This window comes from Ranitomeya variabilis, chromosome 8 (genome assembly GCF_051348905.1).
Source record: "Ranitomeya variabilis isolate aRanVar5 chromosome 8, aRanVar5.hap1, whole genome shotgun sequence".
In the NCBI taxonomy this organism is placed as follows: Eukaryota; Metazoa; Chordata; class Amphibia; order Anura; family Dendrobatidae; genus Ranitomeya; species Ranitomeya variabilis.
The window spans coordinates 154,912,907-154,931,241 of NC_135239.1; the positions used below are offsets into that span (position 1 = coordinate 154,912,907).

The window sequence follows — 18,335 nt, forward strand, 5'->3', positions numbered from 1 at the left end:
AGTCATGTCAGGGCTTGTCTTTTGCAGGACGAGTTGACGTTTTTATTGGTACCATTGTCGGGCACATGTCATTTTTTTTATTGCTTTCTATTATGATTTTTGGGAGGTCGAATGAACATAATACAGCAATTCAGAATTTTTTTTTTCGTGGTGGGGGGTGGTTTATGCCATTCTATGTATGGCAAAATTGACTAAGGCAGATTTATTCATTGGGTCAGTACAAATACAACAATACCTCATTTATATCTTTTTTTTATGTTTTGGTGCTTTTACACAATAAAAACTATTTTATAGAAAAAATATTTATTTTTGCATCGCTTTATTCTGAGAGCTATGACTTTTTCATTTTTCCGCTGATGGAGTTTCATGGTAGCTTGTTTTTTGCGGAACAAGATGATGTTTTCATCGTTACCATGTCTATTTATATCCATCTTTTTGATCGCATTTTATTCCATTTTTTGTTCGGCGGTATGATGATAAAGCATAGCTTTTTATTTTTTTTTATGGTGTTCACCAAAAGGGTTAATTAGCAGGACAGTTTTATAGGTCAGGTCATTGTGGACGGACGCAGCAGTACCTAATATGTGTACTTTTATTGTTTATATTTATTTTTTTCATACATATATTAATTTATAGATACAATATCTTGATTTTTTTATTCTTATTTTTCATGTTTTTTATTTTTTTTTTACAATTATTAATTAATTTATTTTTTACTTAACTTTTTTACTTTGTCTCACTATGGGACTATCATTTTTTGCATGGTAATTGCATGTACAGCATGGGGATCCCTATGCTGTGCAAACTGCCAGCTCTGCACTAACAGGGAAATTTGCTGATCATGCACTATGTATATATACATATATCTATTTCTTTATTCCTATTATATTCCATCCTCCCCTTCTCTTATGGGGGGGGGGGGGTTGTACCGTATTTATTCCCGTGCTACACCACATAGGGGTCAACTTGGTTCCAGATCCATGTCACTGTATCCTGGTAGGTGTACTCTGCGCATACGCTAATCCCCTTGATGGATATCAGTTTATCAGCCTTATTGCGCCTATGTTATATCATGGCGCTTCACTTTGTGCCTGGCGCATGCTTCTTTAGTAAATTTCCCCTCTTGGCTGATCTAGCCTTAAATCCACCATACGGCACTACCCCGGGACGTAGGTGGTTATATTCCGCGCATGCCCGCTCTCTGCACCATCAGTACTTGGGAGGATATGTTGTGCGCACGCGCGGGCTTTCGCTTTCTCCCCGGGGCCTGTGTGGCTGAGCACTTGCTGTCCCTGTGGGTGCACACTTCCCAGGCCCTACGCATGCGCCTACCGGCGTCCCCCATGCTTGTGGTATGTATCCGGATGTATTTTCGCCCACCTGCTGCCAGTCTTTGTCTCATTAACTGACCGCTATTTAAGTCTCCCTGACCTTTCCCCAGCCACTTCCCCTGAGGAAGCTGCTTTCAGCAGCGATACGCGTGGGGCTCTCCCCACACCTTCCTGGTCCCGGGACCATTTTCTCCTTCTACTGACCTTCTGACGGCTGAAGGCTGACGGCTGACGGCCTAAACCACTCATTGGACGTACTATTTAGGTGATATATTTTTTTGCCTTTTGGCATTTCCCTTACCATGGGTTTCTTTCCCACTGGCACGCATGGGCATTTGTATCCATAAAGCCATTTACGTTATCTAATATTGCTTGGGTATAGGCTTATTGGGGCTTCCCAGCTAGCACGAGCCTCCTCACTTCATCCAGAGGCACTTCCCCCCCTTCCTTTACCCGGTTCTCTGGGGATGCCCAGAGTTCACCGGTATGCTCATATTTTGTTCTATTATATTATATTCAGCTTATATTTAATTGAGTCAGCATCTACCCCTACATGCGCAGCTGTTTTGTGGTTCAACCTTTTACAATCTGGGTCGTTTCTATATATTGTTTTGTATAGTTGTATTAGAATATGAGTGGTTTTTTGTGTGCCCTCTGTCGCATATTAATGTATTATGGGTCCGTTTCACATTATCTAAATTGGGACCAGTGGTGTGTTAGCTGTATTTTAACACTGATTTTATTTGTGCCTTCTGTCTGTATTTCAATAAATTTTGTAATTTTGTAATTAAAATAAATCCTGGGTGTGCGCCATATATGCATAGCTTCTTTTTCTTACCTTTTGCACTGTGTATGATCAGCAACTTTCCTAGCTCTGGTGACCCGGATGTCATCATGATGACATCGGGTCACCATGGCAATGATCAGGACCCCGAGATGACGTTGCGGGGTCTCCGATCCAAAGGCAGAGGGGCTGTCATCCTTCTGCTGGCTCCCGTAATGCTGCGATCACGTTCTATCACACCATTTAGAGGGTTAAAGTGCCGGGAGCAGTGCGTGACTGCTCCTGGCACTTAGTGTCAGGTGTCAGCTGTCAGAATCAGCTGACACCTGGTGGCGATCGCCCGCACACAGCATATGTGCGCGGGCAATCACCATGCAGTAATAATATGTTCCTGGTCAAATAGGCCCAGGGCACAAGGACTTATTATTATGACAAATGTCAGAAAGGGGTTAAGGAACTGCATCCCATTTGAACTGACTTTGAGGGGCCTATATGACCGAAAATAACCAAAAGTGAGACTGTTCTAAAAACTGTACCCCTCAAAGTCCTCAAAACCGCATTTAAGAAGTTTATTAACCCTTTAGGTGCTTCACAGGAATTTATGCAATGTGGAAGGAAAAAATTAACATTTTCCTTTTTTTTCCAAAAATATTACTTTAGAACCTTTTTTTTTTTTTTATTTTCACAAGGATTACGGAAGAGAAAATAGACACCTCAAAAATTTTTGAGCAATTTCTCCTGAGTACACCCATACCCCATATGTGGGGGAATACTACTGTTTGGCTGCACATCAGGTCTCAGAAGGGAAGGAGTGCCAATTATTGACTTTTGGAACACAAAATTGCCTGTATTAGATAGCGAACGCCATGTCACGTTTGCAGAGCTCCCTATGTGTCTAAACTGTGGAAACCCCACAAATGTGACCTCATTTTGGAAACTACACCCTTCAAGGAACTTATCTAGAGGTGTGCTCTTTGAACCCACAGGTGCGTCACAGAATTTGATATCATTGAGCCGTGAAAATAAAAAAATACATGTTTCTCAGAAAAATGTTGCGCTAGTCCCAAATTTTTCATTTTCTCAAGGGTAACAGGAAAAAACGGACAATATAATTTATTGTGCAATTTGTCCTTAGTACACAAATATTCCATATGTGGTAGAAAACCTTTAGACTGGTAGAGATTTTCAGCACATTTTTTTGTGCTGAAAATGCCCCCCCCCCTAGGCTTATACACGAGTCGTTGTCCCAGTTTATGGTGGGGGAAGGGGAGCGGCAGAGCAGCGGTTCACAGGAGGCAGGAGCCGGCGGCTGTGGCTAAAGCCTGTGCCCACTGCTAAAGAGAAACAAATATTCACTGCACTGGCAATGAATATTAATTTCTCTTATAGTGCATGCACAGTTACAGCCGCAGCCGCTGGCTTCCAGCAGCTGCCGGACTCTAAAGGGTGCCCGCTCATTAAGCTAATGAATATTCAGCTCTCTCCACTCCCATAGACTGGAGAGAGGTGAATAACAATGAGTGGGGGACACGTGATTGCATGGCTGCAAGAGCTGCTGTAAGCCGGAACGAGATGCTGCGAGGGCGCATAGGGAAAGTAAGTAGGATGTTTTGGGTTTTTTTAATGCTTTTCTCATGGGCGGCCATACATACAAGGATGGGAATAAGGAACCACATATACAATGATGGGAATAAGGAGCCATGCATACAAGTATGGGAGTAAAGCCACATATACAAGGATGGGAATAAGGAGCCACACATACAAGGATGGAAATTAGGAGCCACGCATACAAGGATGGGAATAATGAGCCACGCATACAAGGATGACAAGGATGGGAATAAGGAGCCATGCATACAAGGATGGTGATAAGGAGCCATACATACAAGGATGGGAATATGGAGCCACGCATATTCGACACCCGCTAGGGCCTTGGGGTACTCGGAACCAGGTTGGACGATTCTTAAAGGGGTGGTCACGGCAGCGGTGACCCCTTCCATGGCCCTGGGAATAAAAGTGATGCACTGATGTGTGGAAATAAAGTTTGTATAGGAAAGGGGATTGTTTGTGACGCCACCCGTGGTATTTGGCTATACATGGTAGATGCTGCTTAAGGGGACCGCTGGGACCGGTGGCGTTACAGCTGAGATGGGTCGGCTCCCCACAGGTGGAGCGGGGCCCCCGGGCTACCAGAACAGTTTATGAGGGAAGGTTGACGTTGGGGTGCAGGAATGATGGTGCAGGAAATGAATGGAGGACACAATGACTGTAGTTTCTTTACCTTTAATTGCAGGTGCAGTCCGGGCACTGGTGACAGGTGATCATGGAGGTCTGGGAAACCTGGAAGCATTTCAGGATTCACCTAGCCAGGTGGATTTGGGGGCCTTACCTCTGCGATGCTCCCTAGGTCCTTGGTGCCTTAAGCTTCCCACAAGTCCCTGTTAGTCTGTCCATGAAATGGAACATTTCCCTGCATGGCAGGCAGCTTGAGACTGTTGCAGGTGTCACTCCCTCGTGGTGACTCCGGGCTCTCCTATGCTGCTGTGCCTCAGGGTGTCAGCTGGGGCTAGGAGACTTGCAATCTCCTGCCCTCTGGTTTTAGTTTCTGGGCCTGCAGTCCCCACACAACCACAGAATCCAGTTTCCAGTCTTTAGCGCTCAGTCCTGAGGTGAGCTCAGTCGCAGCTTCAATACCCCAGGTTCTCCTCACTTGCCTCTTCCTCCTTCACTGTCTCAGACTCTCACTAAAACTCTCTCCTTATCCCCACCTCCAGGCCAGAATTTATAGGGAAGCTCCCCTAAAACAGGTATTAGAGCTCCCCCTTCTGGTCTGGAGTCTGGAAAGGTGTTGTATGCTGATGTACCTGGAAAGGGGATCCCTCTTTGCTTCCAGGCATGACATCACCCCCTGTGAGGGAGGCAATGCCACTGTGGCAACCGGACTCCTGGGGTGCCACACATACAAAGATGGGAATAAGGAGCCACGCATGCAAGGATGGGAATAAGGAGCCATGCATACAAGGATGGGGATAAGGAGCCATGCATACAAGGATGGCGATAAGGAGCCATGCATACAAAGATAAGGAGCCATGCATATCAGAATAGGCATTAGGGGAGAATACCGTACATACCCAGCTTATACTCGAGTCATTAAGTTTTCCCAGTTTTTCGAGGCAAAATTAGGCGCCTTGGCTTATACTCGGGTCGACTTATTCATGAGTATATATGGTAATTTATTTCAGATTTTCAATACAAAAAGTGAATCATATATTATATAGAGTAATTACAAACAGAGTGATCTATTTCAAGTGTTTATTTCTGTTAATATTGACAATTATGGCTTACAGCCAATGCAAACCCAAAAGTCATTATCTCAGTAAATTAGAAAATTAACAAAAAACACCTGCAAAGGCTTCCTAAGCATTCAAAAAGGTCCCTTAATCTGTTTCAGTAGGCTCCACAATCATGGGGATGACTGCTGACTTGACAGATGTCCAGAAGGCAGTCATTGACACACCATGCCTGCTTGTCCATTAGCTGAGTTTCAGTCCTTCTCTGCCTTTATCCACACGCACATCACTTGACAAATGGTAAGGTTTTAATATTAGAGGTTAGGACCGTCCAGAATAGGGTCATCGTGACCTGGTTGGGTGGCTTTTTGCATTTTTTAAATTAAAATTATGTTAACTGAGAACAGTATTTTATTTTCATGCACTTTTGCTGTTTATTTATTTACTGCAGCAAATTTGCCTGTTATGATTTTTTCTTGTGTTTTTTTTTTTTTTTTTTTTAAATTGTGAGTGAGCCCAGTCCATGGATGAAAAGTCCAAACACATGAATGGTATCAGGGTTCTTTACTGTTGACATGGCACATGACTCCTGGTAGTGCTCAGTTTTCTTTCCTGAATATCAATCTTCCAAACAGCCCAAACAGTCTGAAGATAAAATAACTTTATGCTAGTCCTTTGCAATTCAAACTCTTTACCTGTAAAATGTCAGTTTGCCCTTGAAGTTTTTCTTGGAGTGAAGTGAATTCTTTGTTACTCTTCTTGACCCAGGTCAGCCTTCAAAAGCGTTTGCCTCACTATGCATGCAGATGTACTGACACGTGCTTGCTGAGTTCATGTGTGGGTTGCTTTATATCCAAGGGAGGGGGCTCACTCACAATTTTACCTAAGAACTTTTCCATGAATAATTAATTCCATCTATATCAAGAGCAACTTCTCCCAATGATCATGAACAATGGTTTTTACATTATGATAGAACACCATGGCACAACGCAAATATGATAACTAAATGGCTTAGTAAATTAAACATTGATATTTTGGGTCCATGGATAGGAAACTCCCCAGATCTCAATCCCAAACCTTGGTCAATCCTCATAAAACTGACAAACAAACAAGAACACAGAAATTGTGATAAGTTCCAAGCAGTTATTATTCAAGAACGGGTTGTCATCAGTCAGGATTTGGCCCAGAAGCTGATATCCACCACAATGGGGCAAATTGCAGAAGCTTGAAAAATAAGTACTGTATCATTACCGCAAATTCAGAGTCTTTGGTAATGTTTATTTATTTGTCAATAAAAATGTAAAAAGTTATGAAATGCTTATAATTGTACTTCAGTAATCATAGAGAGATTTGATTAAAAGATCTAAAAAGAACATACTTTGTGAAAACCAAAATTTGTATCAGTCTCCAAACATTTGGCCATGACTGAATATAATAGCTAATACTGTATATGTAACAGATACTGCACATTCCTCCACATTGAATTTGCAACACCAAGAAAGAAAAGTTAAGGATTTATAGAAATAACAGAATGTATACACATGTTAATGATATGCAAATGATGAAAAATGAAAGCAAAGTTTTCAATAAATATCGTTTCATTCAGTATTGATTTATGAGCAACTTGCCAATAAATTCCCACACTTACATTTCTGGCCGCTATTAATAAGGTTATAAATGACTGAGCTATGTTCTGCCCCGCTGAATGCACTTGCGCTTGAAAATCATCAAGATATGCTACAGCAACCTCCTTTGCATTTGCTCACCTGTTACGTCCCAGATGTGCGTTTTAGGAGACAAGGCCGGAGACGTTGCAGGTCATAATAGCATGTTTAGGCCCCACAGGCTGCTCACAGTGGCACAAGCAACATACAGGTTGGAATTTTTGTGTTGAAAACGGCTCTTGGGACACTTAGAAATAGCCACACCACTAGTTCTATGACCAATTCAATTTAATGTTGAGCTGTTAGTGTACTTGGCATGACAACTAGAGGGGTATGGTTTTGGAATATTATGCCATACCACACCATAATCCTGGGAGTAGGACCAATGTGACATTTGCCCAAGATGGTCTTTTTGTGATATTGCTCACTTAAGGTACCGTCACACTAGGCGATATCGCCAGCGATCCGTGACGTTGCAGCGACCTGGATAGCGATATCGCTGTATTTGACACGCAGCAGCGATCTGGATCCCGCTGTGAAATTGCTGGTCGCTGCTAGAAGGTCTGCACTTTATTTGGTCGCTAGGTCGCCGTGTATCGCCGTGTTTGACAGCAAAAGCAAGGATACCAGCGATATTTTACACTGGTAACCAGGGTAAACATCGGGTTACTAAGCGCAGGGCCGCGCTTAGTAACCCGATGTTTACCCTGGTTACCAGCGTAAAAGTTAAAAAAAAACAAACAGCACATACTCACCTGCGCGTCCCCCAGCCTCTGCTTCCTGACACTGACTGAGCGCCGGCCCTAAACTGAAAGTGAAAGCACAGCGGTGACGTCACCGCTGTGCTGTTAGGGCCGGAGCTCAGTCAGTGTCAGGAAGCAGAGGCTGGGGGACGCGCTGGTAAGTATGTGCTGTTTGTTTTTTTAACTTTTACGCTGGTAACCAGGGTAAACATCGGGTTACTAAGCGCGGCCCTGCGCTTAGCAACCCAATGCTTACCCTGGTTACCCGGGGACCTCGGCATCGTTGGTCGCTGGAGAGCGGTCTGTGTGACAGCTCTCCAGCGACCAAACAGCGACGCTGCAGCGATCGGCATCGTTGTCGCTATCGCTGCAGCGTCGCTTAATGTGACGGTACCTTTAGTCTTCAGACCTATCTCTGACTATCATTGCATCCAAGACAAAGTGGGACTCATTGCTGAAGAGGATAGACCTCCATTCCAGTCTCCAATGCAGTTTTGCTCTGCATAGCTGGACATCTGGCTCATAGTTCAGTATCATATTAACACCTTCTGATGGTTTGTGTAGACACTGATACCTTAGGCTTGGTATGTGATGTCCAATTTCACTTTCCGCACAGAATGGATCAATTGTGGAAACAGTGGTACTGTTATTTTTTCATTGTGTCCCAGAAGACATTTTTCAACATAACAACACCAGGGTGCATGTTGTTGATGCTTCTACGAGCAGCCTTTGTGGCATAAATGTGCTACCATGACCTGCAGTATTTAAAGACTTTTCTCCTGTTGAGCACATTTGGAATGTCATTGGTTGGCAATTGCAAAGGGAGCTGCCAGTAGCGTATCTTGATGATTTGTGTGCCCAAGTGAATTCAGTGTGGCAGAACATTCCTCAGATTTACTTCTGCCCATTGCTCTCATACTTGATACTAAATAAATTAATTTAAATATGTTTTTTCCATTTTTTTATCCATTATGTATCATTAACATGTATATGGCTCCTGTGATTTCCATGATGCCAACACTTTTCCTTCTGCGCATTCAATGTTGAGGAGTGTTTTTTGACACTTAAGACACACACACACACAAGCACAATGACACACACACTTACCTAAGTGGAAGCCTTTTCATGCCTAGGGCTTGAGAGGAGAAGTAAGTATTTGACACCATTCAACCTTTTCAGCTTGGCAGAGCAGCGCAGGTGTCCATCCACCTCTCACTGGGGCTGACTGCTGAGCTGACATTAGTGAGTGAGAGCAGAGGAACAAAGGGAGGAGGAAGTTGCCCCCACGGCAGCTAAGGCCGGCCGTAATGAAAAGAATATTTAAAAGCTAGAGTTTGTTCAAATGTGGGCAACTAGATTATTAAATGGGATGGACTGATAAACTTTCAATGATAGGTGATAAAGGTTGGGCTTGTTTAGCTTAGAAAATAGATGTCTTAAGGCGATCTCAATTAGATAATTTCATTTAAGAACTGGCACATTATATATTTCTTCCAAGGACTTTACAAAGGACCACTTATTACATGTGGAGGAAATGCGATTCTAGCATCTAAATAGGAAAGGGTTTGTTACAGTTACAGTATTCAGACATAATAATGGCACTATTGGCATAGTAGTTATAAATAATATAGCAATAGATTATATATCATTGATCAATAAACTTTCTACTTGATGTAACTGTGTATTTTTTGAATGTATGCATCTATTACTTAGACAATCATAAAAGAAATTACTTAAAGAATATATTTGTGTTTTACAATATTGGCATTGATAGATGACTACATTGATATTATACTGATCAAATTTCATCATGTAGTTACATGGTAAATATCTGGAATCTAAGTTACTGACCTGTAAGTTGTAGCGCTGTTGGAAGATCATCAGGGTTGAAGTCATTAACCAAGCAGAGCAGCACAGGGGCTCATGGAAATCAGATTCAGATATAGTCCATGTTTTTTCCAATATTTCCTCTATCAGCTCAATTAGAGATGTGTTAGAGAGAATTACTGCAGTGGCTAAAAAATATATGTATATGAGAGTGAAATTATCAAGGACTATCTGTGAAACCATACCTAATATATTGTTCAAATTTACAACAATTGCATTATACCAGAAAAAATACTGTAAAACTGATGTTTATAGAGAAAACAACTTGGTACTCAGGGGTTGACCAGTAAAATAGTGAACATTTTTATTTAGACAATCCAATTGCACTATATATTTGACTTTTCCGTGCTAGATTTCTGGCCTTTGTCAGAAAGCAACAGACAGGGTAATTCCAGCATAAGTAGTGTAGAGGAATTGCGACAATAGTTTGGGCTTAACAAAGGACCATGTGGGTCTGAAACATCTTGCCTGGGATATTGCGGGATTGTTGCCTGGGATATAGCGGATATTTATTTTCTGCCTTTTTAATTTTTGTGCTGTTGTGTTAAACCATTTATTGTGCCTTTTATACTATTGGATCAATAAAGTAATTCTTTCAAGAAGATGTGAGTGTCAACTATTGTTTGGACTGTTACAGTTACTGGAGTATTTTGCTGTGCACCTGCACAGGTGAGCTCCTTTTTTATAATTGTGACAAGAGTTACATGTGCAGTAGCACTGCAGTTTTGGGTTGTGATGAAATAGTGAGAAAGAGAAAAGAGGAAAGGTGAAGGTAGTGAATAGTGGAGAAGAGAGGGAAGGAAACAGTGTGGAAAGTGCTTTCAGTTGTAAAGGAAACATTCATAAGACTTCCTACTTGCTATGTCTTGTATAAATTCCCTACCAAGTTCCTGCAAAAAGTTTATTATCAAATGGTGGTCTCCCTCATTGAACTGTGAAACATCTGGTCTTGGCAAACCAGCAACATTGGTTACACCCCCAAAGCATAAGTATACACATCCAGCCAGGGCCACCACTTTCATGTAACGTGCCAGGGTGCAACAGGAGAGTATCTCGCCCATGGCTAGAGCCCCGTTCTACGTTACAGAGTCATGGAGGTGGATTTCCACCAGCGTCTTGTAGCTAACTTGGTCTGATTGACAAATATCTCCGTTTTTGAAAATAGGGAGAGACTTGTTAATGAAAGTGAGCCAGAAAAGGGGAACACAAACAAGAACCACCTCAATGACTTTTCCTGGTTCCCTTTGTGTTATAAACTCTGTTTAATTCAGGTTCTCCTTTAATTGTGTTTTCTTCGTAAATGTGGGATCCTGTTCCTGTTTCATGCTGTCAATGGCTTTCATCTCCTGAGAGATTCTCTTACGGTCAACAAAGAATGATAATATGTCTTGGAAAAATCTTGCACAGTATAATTAGTCTAGTAACGTTAGTGTACTTATTTATAATCACAAAACAGGAGAACATCCAGCTCAACAAACTTGTGAACAAACTTCTTTCTTTATTCACTGAAAGTGCTCAGTAAAGGATAAAACAGAATAATAGATGTAAGTTACATGGTATGTGACATTGATGCGTTTCAGGTGACTGCACACCCTTAGGCTACTTTCACACTAGCATCGTGCACTGCATGTCGCAATGCGACGTGCCGACGCAACGACGCTAGCGTTGAAAGCATCGCACAACGGGGGCAGCGGATGCAGTTTTTCAATGTATCCGCTGCCCCATTGTAAGGTCCGGGGAGGAGGGGGCGGAGTTCCAGCCGCGCATGCGCGGTCGGAAATGGCGGACCGTCGGCACAAAAAAAGTTACATGTAGCGTTTTGCAGACGGTCCACCAAAGCACGACGCATCCGTCGCACGACAGATGCGACGTGTGGCAATCCGTCGCAATGCGTCGCTAATGCAAGTCAATGGAGAAAAAACGCATCCTGCAAGCACTTTTGCAGGATGCTTTTTTTCTCCAAAACGACGCATTGCGACGGAGGCCAAACGACGCTAGTGTGAAAGTAGCCTTAATCATGATGTCCAACATTTTGGTGAGTAACTCTTTTTATACTAACTTCTGGTAAAAACACCTGTGTGCTGATTAATTATCATAGTTACTTGAATTAAACAAGGTGATGTGTGTGAAATACATACAAATTAAACCACAGAGATTGGCAAAGTAAAAACACATAATGATAAGCATAACATGATCAATTGTTAATCTCCAAAAAAACTAAATTGATATAATATTTCTGAGAAGCATAATGTCTATATCAATGTTACATATTCCATTTGGACACACTAAGAGATAATGTCGTATACAGTATGTGTTGGCTTGCCACAGGTTAGTCATTTAACCTTAATATACTGCTGTGCAGTGATATCAATATCACTGAGTCAATAATATGTATTGTATATTAATGGTATTGACTTAATTCAATAAATTAACGAAGGCGTCTTAAGTTAATTTGTCTTTGCGGCAGGGGTTACAATAGCTAGTTAGTAGAGAAATCTCTGTGTTGTAAAGGGTTAATTTTTATTTGCTTAACCAGATTGTGCTTAGGGAGAACAACTTACCATATATACTCGTGTATAAGCTGAGATTTGCAGCACATTTTTTTGTGCTGAAAACGCCCCTCTCGGCTTATACACAAGTCATTGCCGGCAGGGGACGGGGGTGGGGGAACAGAAGACATCATACTCACCCTCCTGCTGTCATTGCTGTATATCAGTCCCTGCATCTCGGGCACCAGCATCTCTCTTCCTGTCTTCCTTCCCATGCTGAGCGGTCACATGGTACCACTCATTAAAGTAATGAATATGCATGTGCAGCGCCCCAGAGTCCTGGTCGTTGCAGTACTGTGGCTCCGCCACTAAGGGGAGCCATGGTACGTCTGATGGCACTGAAGGAGTTCATCTGACCAGGTATCACAGACACCAATACATTTCACAGCCGGGCCTCCAGGGGGAGCTAAGGGTTCTATTCATTAGGCCACTCCTCACATACTGGTAAAACTGGGGGTCAGGCAGGAAGTTAGGGAGAAAGCTGACTGGGTTGGAACCAGGCAACACCTTGTGGCAGAGGGTGTTGTGGGAGAAGATTCAGTAGGGTCCCTGTCAGGGGTGGGATCCTGACAGAGGCCTGGCTATAGGAAAGAACGTAACGGGACCGTGCCTGCTCAGTATAGCGGCGGTGCCCAAGGAAGGATTAGAAGCGAGATAGATTGTGCTGAGTGAGAAACGAGATCAAAGCAAGAAGGAGAATACCAGTAGGAGTCGTGCTGTAAGACCGAGGCAACATCCTACTGAGGCGCAAACCACCGGTGGCCGGAACGCCGAGGAAGTATTTCTATATACAGCTTCAGGCAATACTTCAAACCTATGGCAGGACAGTCAGTCTCAGGCAGGCTGTCTCACCTAAATCACCTATGCAGTCTTGGGGGGCAACTTGTGGAGAGGGGCGACTCTAGGGTCCCGGAAGAGCTCCGAGCCTACCCGTCAAACGGGTGCCGTCCTAACCGTAACATCAGGGAGGAACGGAGGATTAGCAGAACATCATCTAATCGAGTTGTGAGGGAACTTAAGAAACAGACACAACAGTTGTGGGGACTTTCCGTAAGCACAGCAGGGAAGGACCACAACACATAGCGCTAGCAGGAAGGCACAGATTTCCACCTGCAAAGAGAACTCTGGAGGTGCCATTGGACCGGCCGGACTTGCGCAGCCTGGTGAACCGTATTCCGGACTGAGGACCCAGAGACCTTCAGTAAAGAGGTAAAGAGACTGCAACCTGGTGTCCTCGTTATTTACTGCGACTGGCATTACACCTGTTATGGTTCTCAATGGCAAGAGAACATAGCCCAGCATACATAGGAACTAGCTCTTGGAAGGATGGAAACTTAAACTGACCATGAACTAAACCTGCCGCACAACTAACAGTAGCCGGGTAGCGTAGCCTGCGTTTTATCCCTAGACGCCCAGCGCCGGCCGGAGGACTAACTAATCCTGGCAGAGGAAAATATAGTCCTGGCTCACCTCTAGAGAAATTTCCCCGAAAGGCAGACAGAGGCCCCCACATATATTGGCGGTGATTTAAGATGAAAATGACAAACGCAGTATGAAAATAGGTTTAGCAAAATCGAGGTCCGCTTACTAGATAGCCGGAAGACAGAAAGGGTACTTTCATGGTCAGCTGAAAACCCTATCAATACACCATCCTGAAATTACTTTAAGACTCTAGTATTAACTCATAACATCAGAGTGGCAATTTCAGATCACAAGAGCTTTCCAGACACAGAAACGAAACTGCAGCTGTGAACTGGAACAAAATGCAAAAAACAAACAAGGACAAAAGTCCGACTTAGCTGGAAGTTGTCTGGTAGCAGGAACATGCACAGAAAGGCTTCTGATTACAATGTTGACCGGCATGGAAGTGACAGAGGAGCAAGGTTAAATAGCGACTCCCACATCCTGATGGGAACAGGTGAACAGAGGGGATGATGCACACAAGTTCAATTCCACCAGTGGCCACCGGGGGAGCCCAAAATCCAATTTCACAACAGTACCCCCCCCTCAAGGAGGGGGCACCGAACCCTCACCAGAACCACCAGGGCGATCAGGATGAGCCCTATGAAAGGCACGGACCAGATCGGAGGCATGAACATCAGAGGCAGTCACCCAAGAATTATCCTCCTGACCGTATCCCTTCCATTTGACCAGATACTGGAGTTTCCGTCTGGAAACACGGGAGTCCAAGATTTTTTCCACAACGTACTCCAACTCGCCCTCAACCAACACCGGAGCAGGAGGCTCAACGGAAGGCACAACCGGTACCTCATACCTGCGCAACAATGACCGATGAAAAACATTATGAATAGAAAAAGATGCAGGAGGTCCAAACGGAAGGACACAGGGTTAAGAATCTCCAATATCTTGTACGGGCCGATGAACCGAGGCTTAAACTTAGGAGAAGAAACCCTCATAGGGAAAAAACGAGAAGACAACCACACCAAGTCCCCGACACAAAGCCGAGGACCAACCCGACGCCGGCGGTTGGCAAAAAGCTGAGTCTTCTCCTGGGACAACTTCAAATTGTCCACCACCTGCCCCCAAATCTGATGCAACCTCTCCACCACAGCATCCACTCCAGGACAATCCGAAGATTCCACCTGACCGGAGGAAAATCGAGGATGAAACCCCGAATTACAGAAAAAAGGAGACACCAAGGTGGCAGAGCTGGCCCGATTATTGAGGGCAAACTCCGCTAAAGGCAAAAAAGCAACCCAATCATCCTGATCTGCAGACACAAAACACCTCAAATATGTCTCCAAAGTCTGATTCGTCCGCTCGGTCTGGCCATTAGTCTGAGGATGGAAAGCAGACGAGAAAGACAAATCTATGCCCATCCTAGCACAGAATGCCCGCCAAAATCTAGACACGAATTGGGTTCCTCTGTCAGAAACGATATTCTCCGGAATACCATGCAAACGAACCACATTTTGAAAAAACAGAGGAACCAACTCGGAAGAAGAAGGCAACTTAGGCAGGGGAACCAAATGGACCATCTTAGAGAAACGGTCACACACCACCCAGATGACAGACATCTTCTGAGAAACAGGAAGATCCGAAATAAAATCCATCGAGATGTGCGTCCAAGGCCTCTTCGGGATAGGCAAGGGCAACAACAATCCACTAGCCCGAGAACAACAAGGCTTGGCCCGAGCACAAACGTCACAAGACTGCACAAAGCCTCGTACATCTCGTGACAGGGAAGGCCACCAGAAGGACCTTGCCACCAAATCCCTGGTACCAAAGATTCCAGGATGACCTGCCAACGCAGAAGAATGAACCTCAGAAATGACTTTACTGGTCCAATCATCAGGAACAAACAGTCTACCAGGTGGGCAACGATCAGGTCTATCCGCCTGAAAATCCTGCAAGGCCCGCCGCAGGTCTGGAGAAACAGCAGACAATATCACTCCATCCTTAAGGATACCTGTAGGTTCAGAATTACCAGGGGAGTCAGGCTCAAAACTCCTAGAAAGGGCATCCGCCTTAACATTCTTAGAACCCGGTAGGTATGACACCACAAAATTAAACCGAGAGAAAAACAACGACCAGCGCGCCTGTCTAGGATTCAGGCGTCTGGCGGACTCAAGATAAATTAAATTTTTGTGGTCGGTCAATACCACCACCTGATGTCTAGCCCCCTCAAGCCAATGACGCCACTCCTCAAAAGCCCACTTCATGGCCAAAAGCTCCCGATTCCCAATATCATAATTCCGCTCGGCGGGCGAAAATTTACGAGAAAAAAAAGCACAAGGTATCATCACGGAGCAGTCGGAACTTCTTTGCGACAAAACCGCCCCAGCTCCGATTTCAGAAGCGTCGACCTCAACCTGAAAAGGAAGAGCAACATCAGGCTGACGCAACACAGGGGCGGAAGAAAAGCGGCGCTTAAGCTCCCGAAAGGCCTCCACAGCAGCAGGGGACCAATCAGCAACATCAGCACCCTTCTTAGTCAAATCAGTCAATGGTTTAACAACATCAGAAAAACCAGCAATAAATCGACGATAAAAGTTAGCAAAGCCCAAAAATTTCTGAAGACTCTTAAGAGAAGAGGGTTGCGTCCAATCACAAATAGCCCGAACCTTGACAGGATCCATCTCGATGGAAGAGGGGGAAAAAATGTATCCCAAGAAGGAAATCTTTTGAACCCCAAAAACGCACTTAGAACCCTTCACACACAAGGAATTAGACCGCAAAACCTGAAAAACCCTCCTGACCTGCTGGACATGAGAGTCCCAGTCATCCGAAAAAATCAGAATATCATCCAGATACACGATCATAAATTTATCCAAATAATCACGGAAAATGTCATGCATAAAGGACTGAAAGACTGAAGGGGCATTTGAAAGGCCAAAAGGCATCACCAAATACTCAAAGTGGCCCTCTGGCGTATTAAATGCGGTTTTCCACTCATCCCCCTGCTTAATTCGCACCAAATTATACGCCCCACGGAGATCTATCTTAGAGAACCACTTGGCCCCCTTTATGCGAGCAAACAAATCAGTCAGCAGTGGCAACGGATATTGATATTTAACCGTGATTTTATTCAAAAGCCGATAATCAATACACGGCCTCAAAGAGCCATCTTTCTTAGACACAAAGAAAAAACCGGCTCCTAAGGGAGATGACGAAGGACGAATATGTCCCTTTTCCAAGGACTCCTTTATATATTCTCGCATAGCAGCATGTTCAGGCACAGACAGATTAAATAAACGACCCTTAGGGTATTTACTACCCGGAATCAAATCTATGGCACAATCGCACTCCCGGTGCGGAGGTAATGAACCAAGCTTAGGTTCTTCAAAAACGTCACGATAGTCAGACAAGAATTCAGGAATCTCAGAGGGAATAGATGACGAAATGGAAACCAAAGGTACGTCCCCATGCATCCCCTTACATCCCCAGCTTAACACAGACATAGCGTTCCAGTCGAGGACTGGGTTATGAGATTGCAGCCATGGCAATCCAAGCACCAACACATCATGTAGATTATACAGCACAAGAAAGCGAATAATCTCCTGATGATCCGGATTAATTCGCATAGTTACTTGTGTCCAGTATTGTGGTTTATTACTAGCCAATGGGGTGGAGTCAATCCCCTTCAGAGGTATAGGAGTTTCAAGAGGCTCTAAATCATACCCACAGCGTTTGGCAAAGGACCAATCCATAAGACTCAAAGCGGCGCCAGAGTCGACATAGGCATCCGCGGTAATAGATGATAAAGAACAAATCAGGGTCACAGATAGAATAAACTTAGACTGAAAAGTGCCAATTGAAACTGACTTATCAAGCTTCTTAGTACGCTTAGAGCATGCTGATATAACATGAGTTGAATCACCACAATAAAAGCACAACCCATTTTTTCGTCTAAAATTCTGCCGTTCGCTTCTAGACAGAATTCTATCACATTGCATATTCTCTGGCGTCTTCTCAGTAGACACCGCCAAATGGTGCACAGGTTTGCGCTCCCGCAGACGTCTATCGATCTGGATAGCCATTGTCATGGACTCATTCAGACCCGCAGGCACAGGGAACCCCACCATAACATCCTTAACGGCATCAGAGAGACCCTCTCTGAAATTCGCCGCCAGGGCGCACTCATTCCACTGAGTAAGCACAGACCATTTACGGAATTTTTGGCAGTATATTTCAACTTCATCTTGCCCCTGAGATAGGGACATCAAGGCTTTTTCCGCCTGAAGCTCTAAATGAGGTTCCTCATAAAGCAACCCCAAGGCCAGAAAAAACGCATCCACATTGAGCAACGCAGGATCCCCTGGAGCCAATGCAAAAGCCCAATCTTGAGGGTCGCCCCGGAGCAAGGAAATCACAATCCTGACCTGCTGAGCAGGATCTCCAGCAGAGCGAGATTTCAGGGACAAAAACAACTTGCAATTATTTTTGAAATTTTGAAAGCAAGATCTATTCCCCGAGAAAAATTCAGGCGAAGGAATTCTAGGTTCAGATATAGGAACATGAACAACAAAATCTTGTAAATTTTGAACTTTCGTGGTGAGATTATTCAAACCTGCAGCTAAACTCTGAATATCCATTTTAAACAGGTGAACACAGAGCCATTCCAGGATT

The 18,335-nt window shown here is 44.0% G+C and overlaps 1 protein-coding gene across 2 annotated transcripts in view; it reads right to left on the reverse strand.

Annotated features, from left to right (window-relative positions):
- MEI1 (meiotic double-stranded break formation protein 1) overlaps window positions 1-18,335 on the reverse strand; it is a 1,359,645-nt gene that overhangs the window by 142,615 nt on the left and 1,198,695 nt on the right. For both annotated transcript variants that reach the window (XM_077277434.1, XM_077277433.1), the window contains one exon: window positions 9,661-9,824. In XM_077277434.1, the coding sequence (XP_077133549.1) occupies window positions 9,661-9,824 (164 nt within the window). The remainder of the gene's footprint in view (window positions 1-9,660; window positions 9,825-18,335) is intronic.